The 17336-nt window shown below is 61.2% G+C and overlaps 1 protein-coding gene across 6 annotated transcripts in view; it reads right to left on the bottom strand.

Annotated features, from left to right (window-relative positions):
• The window catches only part of GRAMD4 (GRAM domain containing 4), an 88699-nt gene that overhangs the window by 14217 nt on the left and 57146 nt on the right, over window positions 1-17336 (bottom strand). For 5 of the 6 annotated variants that reach the window (XM_023221713.2, XM_023221712.3, XM_023221710.3 and 2 more), the window contains 6 exons: window positions 7862-7982; window positions 4718-4779; window positions 3011-3143; window positions 2317-2342; window positions 2063-2154; window positions 474-565 (listed from right to left, as the gene is read on the bottom strand). In XM_023221713.2, the coding sequence (XP_023077481.1) occupies window positions 474-565; window positions 2063-2154; window positions 2317-2342; window positions 3011-3143; window positions 4718-4779; window positions 7862-7982 (526 nt within the window). Of the gene's footprint in view, window positions 1-473; window positions 566-2062; window positions 2155-2316; window positions 2343-3010; window positions 3144-4717; window positions 4780-7861; window positions 7983-12202; window positions 12352-17336 lie in introns of those variants that run through there. The other variant, XM_023221716.2, reaches the window with a different exon arrangement.

Below are 17336 nucleotides of genomic sequence, written 5' to 3'. Positions count from 1 at the left end.
AGAAGGAGTGATGCGAGGGCCCTGACTCAGGCCGGGGCTAACGTGTCGGTCACACGGGCGGGCTGCCTGCAGGCGACTGTTTAACTCATTCCCAGTCCAGCTCCTCCCCAGCAGGCTAATCTCCAACAGGCAGCCAGCAGGAACCTTCTGGGCTGTGCAGCCCTGCTTGCTTCACCCACCCACTGAGGTTGCGAAGACGTCCCCTGCGATGCTCAGGTAGGTGCAGGAACGGCTTTGGCTCTGCTGCTCGCCCATGGAAAGAGGTGCTGGGGGATTTGGGAACTTCCCACTACCATCTCTAGCAAACCAGGGAGCCACCCTGCCTGGGGGTCTCTCTAGCCTGTCAGGGGGCCACCCCTGAAACATCAGTGCACGACATACCCAGCTGGGGTCACGGTTGTGTGAGACGCAGGGAGACAGCACAGCCACACACGTAGTGGGATAAAGCGGCTGCGACAAACCGGCTCACCTACCTGGCGATGAGGTAATTGAGGGATAACCTCAGAATTGCTAGAAATAAGAACAACGGGATGGCCCAGCCGTGCCACACGGCATTCATGTACACCTGCAGGTGGGAGACGGGGCGTTAGACCTCCTGACAGCTGGGATCAGGACAAGGCCCATCCCTCCCACCTCCCGCAACCAGGCGGCCCCAGTGGGGAGACCAGGCCACCCCCCGGCTCTCCAGACACTCAGGGACGAGGGCACGTCTGATGGGGAAGCCGGAGGAAGGGCTGCTTCCCTAGTTTAAGAGCTGCCAGCAGAAGCGAGGAGCCACGCAGGGAGAAGCGTGTCCTGGGGACAGAAGAGGGCGGCTGATTCCACACAGGGATCCCGCTCGCCCCGGTGTGGCTCCTACGCTCCAGACTTGGGGCATCACCAGGACTCAGCCTGGCTGGGCAAGGCGGCCAAGCACTGCTGAGGGCGAGCCAGGTGCATGCCCAGGGCCACCTTCATGCCAGGCACCATCTGTGCCCAGTACAGAGCCCGGGACAAAGAGTAGATGTGCAGACAGGGCAGAGGACGGAGGTGAGGCCTGGAAGGCAGGTCCAAAGCTTGGGCTCATCTCTTAGTGACAACAGACATGGCACAGGGGCGTGTGGGACCCCGGGCAGCAAAGGCCTCCCATCGCAAAGTATCTGTGAGGGGTGGCATGAGAAGAGGCCTTCCAGGGCCAGGGTGGAGCCAGTGGCCCCAGCACCCAGCCTTCATCTGTGAGTGTACAAAGTGCCCGTGTCCCAGGTGGGCGGTAAGTGCCTGGGGCAGGCAGAGGGCCACGGGTTTCAAGGACTTTCCTGGAGAGCCTAACCCAGGCTGAGGCCATCTGGGGACTTCTCCCAAGGAGCTCGCTCGGCAGCGCAGTGCCGCCTTCAGGAGCCCTGGACAGTGCCAGGCTGTGGAGGCCTCTCCTCTCTGGCCTGGAGCCCCCAGCAGGTGGGTGGGCTGCCTGCATCCTCCTTGTGCTGGAGGCACAGTCTCCACCCCGGGTCGGGGCATCCCCCGGAGGACCAAGTACTGAGACATAGGTGGCAAGTCTCTGCAGGGCAGGTGCAGCCGCTGCAGGGCCGTTCCAGGCAGGGTGGCTGGGCCCCTTTCCCCAAGACCCCGGCAATGTGGGCCCCGGCGTCCTCCAATCCCTCAGGACTCATGGCTCACAGGGGACGGGGCTGGGCCCCTTGCGCTGCTGTGCCCTTGTGAGGTGCCCCTGGCCCCAGCACCAGGTACTCCGGACCTCAGCAGTGTGGCCACTGCACCGCATGGTGAGTGCCAAGAGGACTTTCCCGAGGGCACCCTGGGGGACGAGGCTGCACCACAGCCCTGTCCAGGGAGCCGTGCAGGCTAGTCCCGGGCCACGCCCATCGTCTTTGATCCTTGAAGCCACCCCCTGGCTGGCGCCGACATCACTGAACCCACTTTACAGAAGGAGAAAGGAGCATGTCCCTGGGGCCCGAAGAAGCGCCACCTGGGGGCTATCTCCCACCCCAGAAGGTGCCTGATCCCGTGACGAATGCTGGCAGGCACGTCCCACCCACCCTGCTCGGCCACTGGAGGACCCACTCACGGTGAAGGCGATGGCAGACGTGTAGACGGAGTACCAGTCGGATAAGGCAGAGAGGTTCTTCACAAAGTTAGTGACAGGCTTGGCACCACGCTCTGGGGACAGAGCAGACCGCAGTGGTCAGCACTGTGGGCAGGAGGCCCCCTAACCACGTCTCCCTGGAGAGTCAGTTTGGCTCAGAATCCCAGAGTCCCCACTGCCATGGGCCCCACCCACACTGGGCACCGTGGGCGCCACGCAGAGCCGCGGGTACTCACTGAGCCGTCTCATATTCTCAGTTAACCTAAGAGAGAAGGGGAGAGATGGGAGCCCAGGGTTAACGCATCCACCGGCTCTGCAGTCCCCACTGCCCAGTTGCGCTGGCTCTGCAGGGGCTAAGGAGGGCATCTCAACAGCCTGGGGCCCCTTGAGTGCACAGAACGGCCCTGCATGGTGGCTCAGCACAGCAGGGGGCACCGGGATGGCCCTCAGTGCCACTCCCCAAGTTAGGAAGGTGGGGGCGACTCGCCAACAAAATCGTCCCCTCGTCTCCTGCCTGTGTCCTCAGAACAGAAGTCCTCAAGGGCAGGGCCTTCGCTGGCCTTGCTCTGTCGGGATCCCCAGGGCCCATGGCAGCGCCTGGCAGGGGAGCCAAGGTTTACTGAAAGGACTCAAGAGCCAAGGAAGGCCCCGGGCAGTGGGCTGAGCCCCCCGAGTCCCCCTATAACTGTCACAAGCCACGGCTGAGAGCAGAGTGGGCGCGCACAGCTCTGCTGCACCTAAGCGGGCCTCGCGAGCCCCTGCCAGGCGTGGCCTCCAGAAGACCGGACACAGTGGAGCCTCCAGCTGCTCTCGGCAGCCTCATGGACAGCTTCGGCCCATGGTGATAAAGGCTGGCCCACCCGCTGAAGCCTCAGCCCGGGGACTGGGGTCCCTAATGCACAGGCAGCCCCAGGCTCGGCGAACCCCTACCTGCGGGCGCTCAGGGGTTCCTCCGTCTCCACGGTGTTCTCCTCGGGCTGGAACCGGAAGTCCTCCACGTACTCCCCGAACCGCTCGTAGAACCACTTCTGCAGGCGTGAGGACAGCCCCTGGCTCCGGCGCTCTGCAGGGGGCAGGGGCCTGGTGAGGGCACAGCAGGGCTGCACAGCCTGTTCCGGGGTCGGTCCCGGGATCTCAGGGCAGGCAGGGGCCTCACTGCAAGGGCGCGGCCGGCAGGTGCACAAGGAATGCTTGGGGGTGGGGCAGGGAAATGAAGGGGCCCTGTACAAGGGACTCTGAAGGGCTCAGTCCTCTGAAGACACAAGTGCAAACCAACCGGCACAGAGCAGAGCTGCCCCGGCCATGAAGACCTCAGTGCGGGCTCTCTCTGCTTTCCATGCCCTGTCCCCAGCTCTCTGCCTGCCCTGGGCTCTCATCAGAGGGCAGCCCGTCCATCCAGGCTGCTCGGCCCACCTCAGTGGTCTGCATCAAACCCCCTTTCTACCTCCGGGTTGTCAGAAAGTAGCTGGAGGGGTCACTGCCCCAGCCCTGCCTATCCTGGGCGTCAGCCAATGGACGGCAAGGCAGGAGGCTGTGCTCTGGGCTGGGGGTGCCCGGCAAGTGCAGCCAGCCCAGGTGAGCGCATGGTGATGCTGTGCTGATGACCAGCACTGTTTGCAAAAAGCGAAGACCTCTAAAAAGCAGCCTCCATCGCGGAAAACCGGAAGAATCCCTCGGAACGGGGGTTCAGGGGTACAGGCCAGTCCCTCCCTTCAGAAGGCCAGTGAGGAGCCGCCTGCAGTGGGTGCTGCCTTGCCACAGTTTTGGGCCCTGGGACCAGAGGGCCTGTGGTCACCATATCCGGGGGCTGCGGGCTCAGGGCAGAGGTTCAAGAGCCACAGGCCAAGGGGGCTGAAGTCTGTGCACCCCTAGGCCACCCGGGCAGGGAGGATGCGGAAGCTGTGGCTTCTTCCGACCCCCACTGTAGCCTGGCAGAGTTTTTAAGGGGAGGGTCCAGGCGAGATCAGCACACTCGTCCCAGCTGTCAGCGAACCGGCCCAGCTGTGTTCCCGTGGACTTTATTTATGGACTGAAATTTCAGGTTTACATAATGTTCTCATGTGATGAAATGAAATCATTTAAATCTGTGAAGACAGGCGGGGGCTGGAGTTTGCTGACCCCCAGGTACAGGGAACTGTGTCAGCTGCCTGCAGGGTGTGGGGCAAGATAAAGAACAGGCACTCAGGGATGGAGGACGAGGAGCGAGAAAAAAGGGCACGTGGCCCCTCACTCCCCACTCACAGCCAACCATGGCCCCACTGCCCACTTGGTCCCCTTCGGGGAGGCACCAGGGCAGCGGCAGTGACCAGTGCGGCTCTCACATCACCGTTCCGTGGGGCAAGGCTGAAACAGAGAACGAGCGTATTCCCTGAAGAACACACAATCACGCTTTAGTTGAGTGACTAGAAATTTGCGATGATGACTATGGTGACTCATCACTTTGCCTCAGAGACACTAACCCAGTTCTGACAGGAGGAGATTCCCGGATGCCAGCAGGTGCCTGGGCACAGAACCAGCACCTGCCGCCTGCCCGCCTGCTAGGGGTACCTGCTCCATTGTTAACCTGGGCCTGCGGAACCAGCAGGTGACATGCACCCACCTGCCCGCCCGCCTGTCCACCTGCCCACCAGGGTGTACCTGCTCCATTGCTGGCCTGGGCCTGCCCTTTTGGGGGCTGCTGAGCCGTCTGCTCCTCGGTTCTTAAAAAGCAGGGGGAGAAGAGACAAGAGGTGTGTTAGTTCCAAACTCCATGCCAAGTCAGGCACCCCCCACGGTTCTCGCGGCCGTGCACTGCACAGGAGGGCTCTGGGACGGCGGCACTCTCTCCGGAGTCCCCACCGCTCAAATGCTGGTTCCAAGCGTACACAGGCAAGTGCAGAGCTGCCTTCCTAACAGGCACACGTTCTGTTTTTAAACAACCAAACAACGGTTCTCACCACTCTTTCCTATTCATTTTAGCACACTTGTTTCTTTCTTCATCATTAAGCTCAGAATACTCTCCTATCACCAACCTGTCTGCTAATGAAAAGATACTGATCGACACACATGGATTTATCAGGTACCATGCTAGGCAACAGGCTGGGTGCCGCCTGTCAGCAGCCTGTGCCCAGCTCCCAGCTCGGCCTACTCCAGCGACCTGCCTGGTCTGGGCAGAGTCACTAGACGGCCACTAGGGTCTGCTTCCGTCCCACACCCAGCCCCTGCAGCCAAGGCCCATGAGCAGGTGCAGCACAGAACGGGGTCAAGTGCTGTGTGGTCGCTAACCTTCCTAACTCGGGCTCCTGGGGAGCGGGAGTGGGGAGGGAGGAAGCTGGGGGAGGAGTAAACCCTGAGAAGAGAACAGAGGGCGGAGCACAGGGCAGGGCCAGGTGAGCGGCAGGCAGGAAGCAGACGGCGAGGCCTTCAGTGGGCTTTGGACCCACAATGGAGAGAACCTCTACCCACCAACAAGTAGCCTTAAACCAAGGTGACTTTCTGAGAATTTTCTTAAAAACCAATATAGAGGTTTGCATAAACAGAATTGCTGTGCTTTAATCCTGCAGTTTCAGAGGGTGTGGTGTGTGTGTTTGTGCAGTGTGTGCGCACATGTGTCTGTGTGTTTGTCGTGTGCCCTCACACACCTACCCACCCTGGACAGGCCACAGCCACCCAGACCCACCCCAGATCTGTACCAGGATGAAAAGGAAAGAGAAGGTCACTCTGTGTGGGACTGCTCTTCCTTCACCCCTCCTCCTCCAGGCTTCCAGAAGGTTCCTAAGCACCGCCCCCATGTAAAGCAGGGGAGGGCCCTTAATGCTCTCAGGACCTTCAGCTTCCACTTCCTGGGTCACAGCCTGGACGTTCCCTTACTGCCCGCTCCCCACCCATTCCCAAGGCAGAGACTGTGCGAGATGGGGCTCCCTGCGTCCTCACAGCTGACCCGGGCTGTGCACACCGGCCACCAAGGGGCTTTGGTAAAAGATGAGGACCAGATCCCGGAGTGGGGCTGGCGGGGGTGAGAGGACAGGAAACAGAACACAGGGAGCAGGGCCGCAGGGACAGCCTCAGGCCACCTTAGCCACCTGGGAGAAGCAGCGTCCCGTTGGGGGGATGGCACTGTGGCCAAATGCCTACGGACCGCACCTGTCCCTGAGACCTCTCAGCATGGCAGGTCAGGTCTCTGTCGCACCTCTACATAATTAAATGTAATTTAAGCTTTGAGCTTCTGTGGGTTTTCACAGCAGGTTCAGCATCAAGTAAAGCGCCTGCTGAGGCCCATGCACCCATTTCTGGCCAGGGCGGAATAGGAAAGTGAGGCCTCTCCCTCCCCCACACTAGCTGGATGCCCCACGTGAGCCCCCAGGGCACTCCACAAGGTCATGCTGACCTGCAGGAGGCAGGCAAGGAAGAAGCGGGAGCCAGCCCAGCGGATCCCCCAGCTTCCCACACACAACCTGAGGGTGCTGAAGGGAGCCGCTTCCTCAGGGCCAGCTAAGCAGCGACACGTGGAGGCCTGACAATGACACATGGCCCCTGGAGCGCCCGGAGCGGGCAGTCCGTGCTCAGCTGGGGTGTCCCAGAGACGCCATGTGCATCCCTAACCGGTGACAGCCATCCATGTGGGTCACGGGGGCCATGGACAAAGGTGTGGCCAGTGGTGGTGGGAAGCTGGAGGAGGGGGCTGTGGGGGAGGCTGAGGTGGGAGACCTGGTGGGAGGCTGAGTGGGAAAGCTAAGGGGGAGGTTGAGTGAGTGGAGGCTGGAGGGAGGCTGAAAGTGGAGGCTGGGTAGCACCTGAGTGGGGAGGCTGAGCGAGTGGAGTCTGAGGAGGGAGGCTAAAGATGATGCTGGAAGGGAGGCTGAGCGGAAGCAGGGTGGAGACCGAGGGGGGAGGCTGAGGGAGTGGAGGCTGAGGGAGGCCGAAGCGGGAGGCTGCTGGAGTGGAGGCTGAGCGGGAGGCCTGGGAGCCAGAGGTGAGGCCTGAGCTCCTTGGCCTCATCCACCAGGCACCAGTTTGAACTTGTGCAGAAGGACACAGAGCCTCGTGGTGTGAGTGAGACAGGAGGGGACTGGCTGTGTAACTTGCGCTGGGGTCCTGAATGACCTGTTTCCTGCTGGCGGCACTGTGAGGCACAGGGCAGGGTGAGGGAGGAGGCTGTGAGCACTCAGGGCCCCGCATGGGACCCACAGCCAAGAGCAAAGACGTCAGCTGCAGACCCGCCTTCTAGGAGCCAGGGCGGCACTGGCACCCAGGACATGATCCTGCCGGGATGGGGGCGGGGGCCACAGGGCACCCTGGGGGGCTGCAGTGCGGCTGGGGCAGACAGGGCGGATGGGAACACGCACAGGTAGTGCTCAGAGAGCAGGTCCTGGGAAGATCCTAAGAGGCCGGGCCGGCCCTCAGGATGGGGCACTGGGTGGACGCACAGAACGGGGTCACCTGCAGGCCACGATCAGGGCCACGAGGTGGCTCTGGGGCCCTGCAGGTCCCACGCCAAGCCTCTCTTCAGAATACCTGGCCCCAGGCCTGGGGGCTGGCAGGAACACCTGCGCCAAGGTCCCCCCTTTCCAGACTGTCAGAGGCACAGGAAGATGCCACGTTCCCAGGACCACGGCTCACGCAGGCATAGGCAGGACCTATACCTGGGCAGTCGGAGCCGGGCCCACCCTCACCCTCAGGCCTCTTCAGGGCCAAGAACGATGCTGCCAAGCCGCTATGGGTGCAGCAGAGGCCGGCGGGGCAGGTGGGGTGGGGGGTTGGGGCAGCCGCACACAGGCCAGGGCCCCGAGGAAGGCAGGGTACCTGGCCTTCAGCACCTCCTGCACCTTCTGCTCCAGCTCCATCCGCCGCTGCCGCTCCCGGTCCAGCTCCTGCCGCAGCATCTCCGCGTTGGTTTCTTCTCGCAGCTTCCGGAGCTCCTCCTCTATGGGGGAGAGAATGGCCAGGTGACCATCGCTCATGTCCACGTGGCCCTCTGACTCCGGGATGCTGGGGCAGGGGTGCCTGACTCAGAAACAGCAGAAGAGTCTCTGCTCCGTAAGCAGACCTGAGCACCTGACCCTCCTCCAGGGTACAGGGTGCTCACACAGCGGGACACACACTGGTCCCCACCCGGTCCTTCCTCCTGGGCAGGAGCTATTAAGGAGGCTCCTCTTACATGACTAGGGCCAGGATGAAGCAAGCGTGTGAATTTCTTCACTATGTTCCTAACAGTGCAACACAGAACACAAAAGTCACTTCACCGAGCACCGCCACGCTGAGGACACCTGCGGAGAGGACACTGACCGCACCCGGCCAGCCCACCACACCCACCCAGCGCCTCCACGCGCTGGGCGAGGTTCTGGGACGCATCGGTGGCAGAGCAAAGGCCCTGGGCCAGCAGGGACAGCCCACAGCTCAAGCTGGCCAGGGGGCCTCAGAAGAGCACAGGGCAGGCTGGACACAGGGCTGCTCTGGGAAAGCCTCGGGAGAACGTGAGGTCTGAGTTAAGACCTGGAGGGAACACAGGAAGGCCACAGACTCTGGGAAAGAGCATCCAGGCAGAGGGAGGAGGCGGGGTCAGAGACCGGAAGACTGAGGATGGAAGGGACAAGAGCCAGAGAGGGCAGGCAGCCTCTGGGAGTCAGGACACTTCCACCAATTGAAGATAGGGGACAGGGGACTCGGCCTCTCTCCCACTTCCCCTGCCCCATCCCTGCCTCCTCCTCCTCCTCAAACCAACAGTGCTGGGTCACCTAAGGGCAAGCCTGAGGCCCTCGCTTCTCCCCCACGGCCGTCCCAGGGCCTGGCACAGGCTCCACGCATGAAGGAAGAGAGCAACAGACCGATGAGAGCAGAGAGCCGGGCCCTGCGGACACCCCCAGGTCCTTGGTCCTTCCCAGAGGCCTGGGCCACTGACTGGACCCTGCCCAGATGCTCCCCTCCCCAGCCCACCCCCCCTCCTCTGTGTGGTGTCCCCTGCCCAGCCCAACCCTGTCTCCTTGACAGGCTCAGGCAAGGTCACGGTAAGTCCAGGTGGAACAACGCTGGTTGACGGGGCAGCAGTGGCTTGCAGACCCCAGCTGAGGGTCACCTAAGTGCTGTCTCTACCCAGAAGGCTGCCCTGGCTGTGGCCTATGGTGGCTGAGGGTCCAGACTGGTCAGCCTTGACTTCAACTGCACAGACCACACCAACCATGGGGTGGACACGCTGAGACCTTACAAAATGGCAGCGGCAGCAGGAGAGGAGCATTTGCTGGAGTCCCACAAGATATTCCGGAGGCAAAGGAACGTGGCCAGTGAATTCACCCGGGTTCGTGGGCAGGGCCAGCAGCCAGACCCCACCAGTGTGAGGCAGGAACCCTTGGGGGTCTGGCCAGCAGTCAAGGGCTGAAAGCAGGTTTCCAAGCCTGGAAGCTTCTTTCTGGGTAGGGTGGGGAGGTGTTCGGAGTGATCCCAGTAGCTTCCTTTCCTGTCCTGGATACCTCACCACGTGACTTGGGGCCACAGGGCCATACCTAAGACTCTAACATTGAGGCCAAGGGCAGTAAGACAGCCTCAGGCCCTAGTCCCAGGCCAATGCCCAGGAGTAGCCGTGCAGAAACAGCAGGGGGCGGTGCCCAGGCAGGGAGCAGCTGCAGGTGGACTGGGGTCAGTAAACCCAGAGGCCAAAGGTCAGCACACCTTCCTGACCGGTAGCCACAGGCTCATGGTACCCAAAAGGGAAGAGGCAGGCGCCAGCATCTCATCAGCTCCACCCCCAGTGGGGATGCTGGCGGCTCGGTGGACACTGTTACTAACCAGTGAGACAGTATTCGGATTTGCCAAGGGCCAGGATCCATTTGCTCACTGTGGGTGTCTGGAGCTCTGCCTCGCTCCCCTGCCTTCTGGGATCGGCTCTTCTCCAAGCATGGTTTCAGGGTCCTTCAGCATCCTGGACTCCCGAGAGCCCCCCACCAGGGCAGCTGAGCTGGCCTGGAGAAGACCCTCCCCGTGGAGGGTGGGGTGGGGGGGCACTGGGCCCGTCCCTGCCGGCTGCCTGGTCTCATTAGGCTGGTTCGCTTCAGAGCTCACCCTCCCCGCCCTGCCTCCGTTCTGGGGAGAAGCGTCTGGCCCTGGCACGGCTACTTTTCTCCGCAGACCGAGGTCCCCAACCCGCTGACATGGCCAGGTTCCACCACCTGGCAGAGCATTAACTGAAGCCGGTGCCTCCCCAGGGCTCGGGACAGGCTGCAAGGTACCAAGTGTCCAGTCCGGGGGCTGAGCAAAGGCAGGGTCAGAACAGAGGCAGGTGGCCTCTGCCCAGGGCCTTGGGAGGCTTCCGGGTCACAATCAGGGGCAGGGTCCAGCCCAGCCTGAGGTTCCAGTTCAGAGCAGCAGGAAGGAGGTGGCAGGAGCAGCAGGCCCTGACCTGGGGCTGTGAGGGGCAGGTCTCCAGGGCTGAGGGAGCTGTACCCAAGCCCTCCCTGGGCGGCCGGCTGGCTCCTTTACAGCAGAGGGGAGCAGTGCCCGCCACACTCGGGCGGGAGTCCTTCACCCCCACACGTCTGGGGTTCTTTCTTCCAAGATCCCAGATCCATCCGCTCTGCTGGTCTCTCAGCTGCCCCGGCCCCATCCCCAAGTTCTTAACTGGCCTCCCAGCTCCTTGCATGCCCTCCTGTCCGGCTCCAAGCTGAGGTCCGAGGCTGCTTTTAAAGCACAAGCCAGAACTTGTTGCTTTCCCGCTTAGAACTCCTCACCGGGCTGGCAACGAATCCGACTTCCCAGCTTGAAGCTTCCCCCAAGGCCCCCACCCACCTACTCCCAGCCTCAGCGCCCTCTACACCACCCATCTTTGCTTTTTGGGCTCAAGCCACAGAGACTTGCTTTTAGGTCCCCAAATGTCCAGAAAATATTCAGATTTGCCCAGGGTAGGGCCTGCCCCAGGACCTTTGCATGTGCTGGCCCTGGTCCCGAGGAAGCTTCTCTTCCGCCCTCTGGGGTAAGGTGTCCCTCAGCCTCAGTCCTGACCCCAGTACCACTTCCCCAGGGGAATTCCCCAATAGCCCCCCCATCTAGTGTAGCCTTCTGTCGTTTTCTCTCCCGGGTCCTGCTCTTTCCTCTTGGGGACAACGTGAGTCCCACTCCGGGTGCTGGGTGGGGATTCCCAGAGATGACACACAACCTCCTGGTAACGTGCGACGTTTCCAGGCCTCCATTACGTGTAGGCCTCCCTGATTTGTGCCCAACACACTCCATGGATTCTGGAGAAGGGACCAATGCGGTGTCACCATCTGTTCCAGCCCCAAGACCCAGCCTAGCCCAAGGAGAAGCCAGCAAGATGTGGGGAAGGGAGAGTGGCCGGGAGCGGGTCTTGGCCGGTTCTCACATAGCGCGTCTAGCGGAGAGGGCAGATGCGCTGACCAGCAGGCCGTGCACGGAGTGGAGGCAGCCGGGGACTTGGCCATTTGGGGTCACAGCCCTAACATGGTGATGAGTCCACAAACCCCACCCCCTGCGGGGACCTCCACCCAGTCCCTTGCCAACCTTGCAAGGGGCTTGCCAGCCCTCCGCCCTCCTGGTGTCACTTGAGGGTCAGCTCTTGCACGCTTTCGTCAGAAATACTCAGGTAATAGTTACATGCCGGACTCTGCCACAGCGCCGGGACATCACCATGAACAGAGGGGACACCACCCTGCCCTGAGAGGGTGCCTGGGTGAGTCCCCAAGAGCAGCATGGAGCGGGTGAACCCACGGCGTGGGCCCGGCCTGGCCCTGGAGCCCTTGGTGGGCAGGTCCGTGCCCCAAGGCAAGAGGAGCCTGGGGACCTTTCCTCCGAGAGGGTCACTTGCCCACCGACAGCCAGGAGAACCTGGGCATCTCAGCCCACCTGAGGTGCCCTCAGGACGCGGCCCTCCCACCCCACCCCCCAGCCACCTCCAAGGGACCCAATTCTTAGCCTCCTGGCCCCTCTTTTGATGTGCCTAGCATACAGTAGGGGCTTAGTCAAGTCTCACTGGATGAGCAAAAGAAAGAACCGAGTGCCCCATCAGCCGGTGTTTCTCCCCAAAGGGAGCGTCCGCCTGGCTCAGTCCCGAATTCGGAGCCAGCTGCGGAGGGTTCAGAGACAGCCACAGGGCGTTTTCATCTCGTGTCTCTGTCTACATGTTGTGGCCGTGACTCTTACCGCGTGGGAACACAGAGGTGAGACAAGTCACACTGGGCAGTCTTGCTCCCAGCAGGGCTCTTGGGTGGAGCAGGCCAAGGCGGGAAGGCTCAGGTACTTTCCTGGGTTAACTCCTAGCACCCACACGTCGCCTCCTCTGATCTTGGCCCTGTCAAGGTCAAGGCAGCCCATATGCCTCACCACCCATAGGTCAGAGAGGCACTTCAGCCCCTCCCTGCACGGGTAACAGGAAACCACATTTTCCTACACGGGGCTCCCCTCTACACCCCTTTCTGGAATCACTAAGCTGTGAAAGGGTAGCAGCCAGCCAGGTTCCACCATGCGGCAGAGCACTGGCCAAAGCCTGGGCCAAGGTGGCCAGTCCCAGCCCAGGGATGGATGTGGATAGATGCGGACACGGGTCCCCCCTGGAGCCTGGGAAGCAGCGTCGTGACTGCCTGTGTGAAAAGGCACACTCGCAAGCCTGGGTTCAGAGGTCAAAGGGGCCTCAGGCAGCCGCCCCTCTTTCCACCCTGGACCTCCTGGGGTCAGGCTGTCTGAAGAGCACAAACAAATGTGGGCCGGGCGCGGTGGCTCAAGCCTGTAATCCCAGCACTTTGGGAGGCCGAGACGGGCGGATCACGAGGTCAGGAGATCGAGACCATCCTGGCTAACACGGTGAAACCCCGTCTCTACTTAAAATACAAAAACTAGCCGGGCGAGGTGGCGGGCGCCTGTAGTCCCAGCTACTCCGGAGGCTGAGGCAGGAGAATGGCGGGAACCCGGGAGGCGGAGCTTGCAGTGAGCTGAGATCCGGCCACTGCACTCCAGTCCGGGCGACAGAGCGAGACTCCGCCTCAAAAAAAAAAAAAAAACAAATGTGAATGCCAGAGCCCTGCCATCCACGCTGCTCAGAGCCCAGAGGATGCCTGGCTCCCAGGTCGGCCAGCGGCATGGTCCCCTCAGCCTTGCAGACAGGGCTCCTCGGACAGTGCGGCGAATCAGCCTGTCCCAGCTTCCGGAAGAGCCACGAGGCTTCCCACCTTTGCCCAGTGTCATTCCTGACGGTACAAAGACAGCTAAGTAAACAAAACCAGCCGGAGCATCTGACCGTTGATCTCCCATGAGTCTTTCCTATCTCCGAGTACACGGCTCCCTGCAAGGCCGAGCTGCTGTCTCTCCAGAGACTGAAATGATGATCACACGCCCCACGACTCCATCTCACAGGCCTGCCTCCCGCCCAGCGGCAACACATTCAGGTCAATTGCAGTGTGCCGAGCACAGCTGTATCTTTCCACAGGACAAAAGCGATGCAAATCCCCCATCATCAATTTTTCTTTCTCTTCCCCGAGTAAGAAAAGAAACAGGAGGGCCAATTTCCTGCCCAGAGCAAACGACTGAGCTGGTATTCACATGGCAGACTCCTCTCGTCCAGCCCCAGCCCCCATCCAGGCCCCGAAAACCTGTGGCTGCTGCCAAGGCTCTGGGTTCCCTCGGCCTCCGAAGTCGGCCTCCTCAAGCTGCTCACAGACACCGAGGATGCCGGGCTGCCCCGTCCACAGGCCTCCCTGCCCCGCAGGTCAGGGCCGAGGTGTCCTGCAGGGTGGGGGTGGGAGCGAGGCCACACACAGGGCAGGCCACGGAGCCCCTTGGTGACCTTTGCATTTGTTTCCATGGCTCGCCACCAACACAGCGGCTTAAAACAACACAAACGTATTCTCTTACAGTTCTGGAGTCAGAAGTCCAACCTGGGTCTCCCTGGGCTGAGGTCACGACGTGGGCGGGGCTGTTCCTTCTGGAGGCTCCTGGTAGGGGGAGACCCATTTCCTGCCCTTCCAGCTTCCCGAGGTCCCGGTGCTCCTTGGCTGGTGGCCCCCAGGGAGCAATGACATCACTGTGACTTCTGACCCCACCCTCACACGGCCTCCTCTGACCTTCCTGCCGCCTCCTTCTCAGAACCTCTGTGGTGACTGTGCGCCCCCGGATAATCCAGAACCATCTCCGCCAACGGTCCGCGACTCAAGAGTCCAGAACCATCTCCGCCAAAGGTCTGCGACTCGTCCACATCTACAAAGTCCCTTCTGCCAGGGGAGGCCACATTCACAGGCTGGGGGGACATGGTCACTCTGTGGGGCCATGATTGTGCCAATCACCCTCCCCCTTGAGATGATCATGTCAGGTAAAGGAACCAAGTGCCTCGGCGGGCTGGGCGAGTCCTCATCCTTCCACCCGGCCCGGCGTGGACTTTCCTGCCCCTGGCAGTCCTTGGGTCTCAAAACCACTGGAAGCCCTCCTTTGGTGGGTCCAGGAGCCCTCCAGGAGTACGGGGTCCCTGGTGGCCCCAGCTCTGTCTCTCTCCTCCCCACTTCCAGCTGTGCCCCCAAAGGCACCTGAAGAAGCAGGATTCCCCGGTGCCGCCACCGAGATGGCCCCACCAGAAAACCACACACCGAGCCTCTCTAAAGCTCCACAGTGAACTGCAGGGACGGAGGGGACGTTCCAGAGTCACCCATGCGGCTCAGAAATGCACGACCTGCCACAGCGCATCCTAATGGCAGCACTGGGCACCTTCTCTCCCAAGACCCCTGCACTTGTCTCGGGCACAGACATGTGCAAGACATGTGTGAGCATCCAGGCGGCAGCTATACACGCCACACAGGGATGGGAGGCTGCCCAGGTGCACCAGGATGCGTGTGATATCACACCTGCCGGGGCCAAGTCACAGGTGGAGACCCGGGGGTAGGAGCCGTGGCCCGCGACATCAGAGCAGAGGAACCGCCACATCAGAGGCCACGGCTTGTGCAGATCCCGTGGCACTGTTTCCAGCCCAGTGAGCCGTGCCTCTTCCAGGGTCGAGTGCCGGCCGAAATGGGTTGAGTGCACAACGGACCTGGTCACAGCAGCCACCGAATGGCAAGGAACCCAGTGGGAGGCCAGGGGCCCAAAATGCCTGGCCAAGGAGTGAGTCGGACCCCTAGAACCTAAGTCCCAAGGGAGCACCTGAAACGAGAAATCTGTGCCTGCCTCGTGAGTTCTCATCCAGGGGTCTGCTCCCCCAATGCCCAGGAAGGCACGTTGGCCGTCTCACTGTCAGGAAAGAAAGCGAGGCAGCCCAGGTGCATGGCACATGGGGAAAGCAGCATGGCTACCCAATGGGCCAGGGCCTGCCCCCACTCCAACCTATCACAAGAGCCATTGGGCAGCAAAATACGTCAGGGTGGAGGGGAAGATGGAAGGAGGCCCAGGGGACCCAGAGGGACCCTCAGACCCACAGGCGTCTTGCAGTCGGGGGTCAAGCTCTAGCGCAAGGTTTAGGGATGCTCACGAGGAAGAGTGGCTCTGGTCCTGCAGCAGCCCCACCCACTCCAGATAGCACCAGCCACCACTCTCCAAGGAATGAAGCACATCAGTCACAGACTAGGAGCCCCCGGGACAGGACAAGAGCCTGGCGTGGCAACACATCGCACATACAAATCACCCCACAGAGGCTAAAGGAAGCCCCGGGACAGCCAGGCTGGTTGTGCACCCACCCACTCCAGCCTTCACACCTCCCCAGCGTCTGGAAGGAGAAGGGCAGGGATGAGCACCTCACCGGTCACTCCGGGGCAGCCCCCAGAACGTTCTCTGATGAGTGAACAGCCACCCTGATTTGGGGGGAGGCAAAGGAGATGTGTCGGCTCAGGCCTACGCAGGCCCAGACGGTGAGGCCGAGGCCCGGCCTCCACCCAGCCTCGACGCCCAGCCCACAGGGAAGTTACTGGGAGGAAGGGAAGCAGCTCTGCGGCTATTTTTAAACCTGTAAAAGTAGATCTCTCAGGCAGGAGTCCTCTTGGCACACGACTGATTCAACAGGCCCTGCCTCACCCAAAAATAAAAATCAAGTGATAATCTTTAAATAAAACTCCTTCCCACCAGGCCAGGGGCGCGAACTCAGGATCCACCCAAAAAGCTGCTCCTGGCCAGGCGGAGGCCTGTACCCCCAGAGGCCCGCACCCCCAGAGGCCTGCACCCCTAGAGGGCTGCACCCCCTGAGGCCCGCACCCCCAGAGGTCCCACCTGGCCACCTCCCCTGGACTCTCACCTGAACTCTCCCAGCCCAATTCAGCCCTCCCGCCATCACCGCAGGATCTTTCTAAAAGACAGGCATTCCCTCCATCGAATTACCCAGCTGCAAGTTACAGTGCAGAGCCCAGAGTACAGCTTCAGCTACAGTCGCCACACAGAGGCAGCCCCTTCAACCCCTTCCTCCCGTGGCCCTACCTGCTCGGGGAAAACAGAAAATTCCAAGAAATGCCTTGCTTTTATGGTCAAGTTTTGCCTGCATTTTCTCCCTAACATTTATTTATTGCGGTGTCATTTACCGCTATGTGCAGAGGTAATGTTTACTGAACAATCAACTGTCAACACCGTCTTGGTCGGTACCTAGGAAGACACAACCTTCCAAGCACATCACACCCTAATGTCGTAGGCTGCTGCGTGCAGAGCTGGCCGACCACCGCTTTAGGTACATTTCAGGACACCAAAGCAGGATCTAAGGTGGACAAATAATGCACTGACATTTTTACCATGTCAACTAAGAAGAACCAGGATCCCAGCCAGGGTTTTCACCCAGAGCAGCTGGTTTTCAGAAACCGATGCCTAGCTCTCCCTGTGAGAGGCACGTGGCATCTGACAGCCCGTGGGCTGGACTCTGGGGGTCCGGCCCAGCGCGGAGCCAGGAGAGGCGTGTGCTTGACAGCACGTGCCGTCCCTCGCCCCCGCAACCTCCCTTTCCAACCAAGCACTTGGCACCCAGCAGCCAAGCCCTCCGGGCCCCCAGTCCCTTCCCACAGCAACAGGCTCTCTGCCAAGCACCTGCTCCCTGCTGAGTGTGGGCTAGGGGCAATCAGGGACACTCCCCAACTCCACTTCCAGCTGGTGACTCTAGGCCCCAAGGCACTAGGAAGCAAAGGTGGCACAGATAAAACCGTGCCTGGGACCAAACACCAGACAGAATGGGAGGAAGGAGGTACATCCGGAGCTCTGGGAGGTGGCCAGTGAGGCCTTAAAGTATGTGCAAAAGGGCATGACTAGCGGAGACAACAGCGTATTAGTACATTTGTCTACCTATCCATCCATCCATCCATGCATCCATCTACTCACCTGTCTGCTCATT

Source organism: Piliocolobus tephrosceles, chromosome 19 (genome assembly GCF_002776525.5).
Source record: "Piliocolobus tephrosceles isolate RC106 chromosome 19, ASM277652v3, whole genome shotgun sequence".
Taxonomy (NCBI): Eukaryota; Metazoa; Chordata; class Mammalia; order Primates; family Cercopithecidae; genus Piliocolobus; species Piliocolobus tephrosceles.
This window is presented reverse-complemented; position numbering and strand designations above follow the sequence as displayed.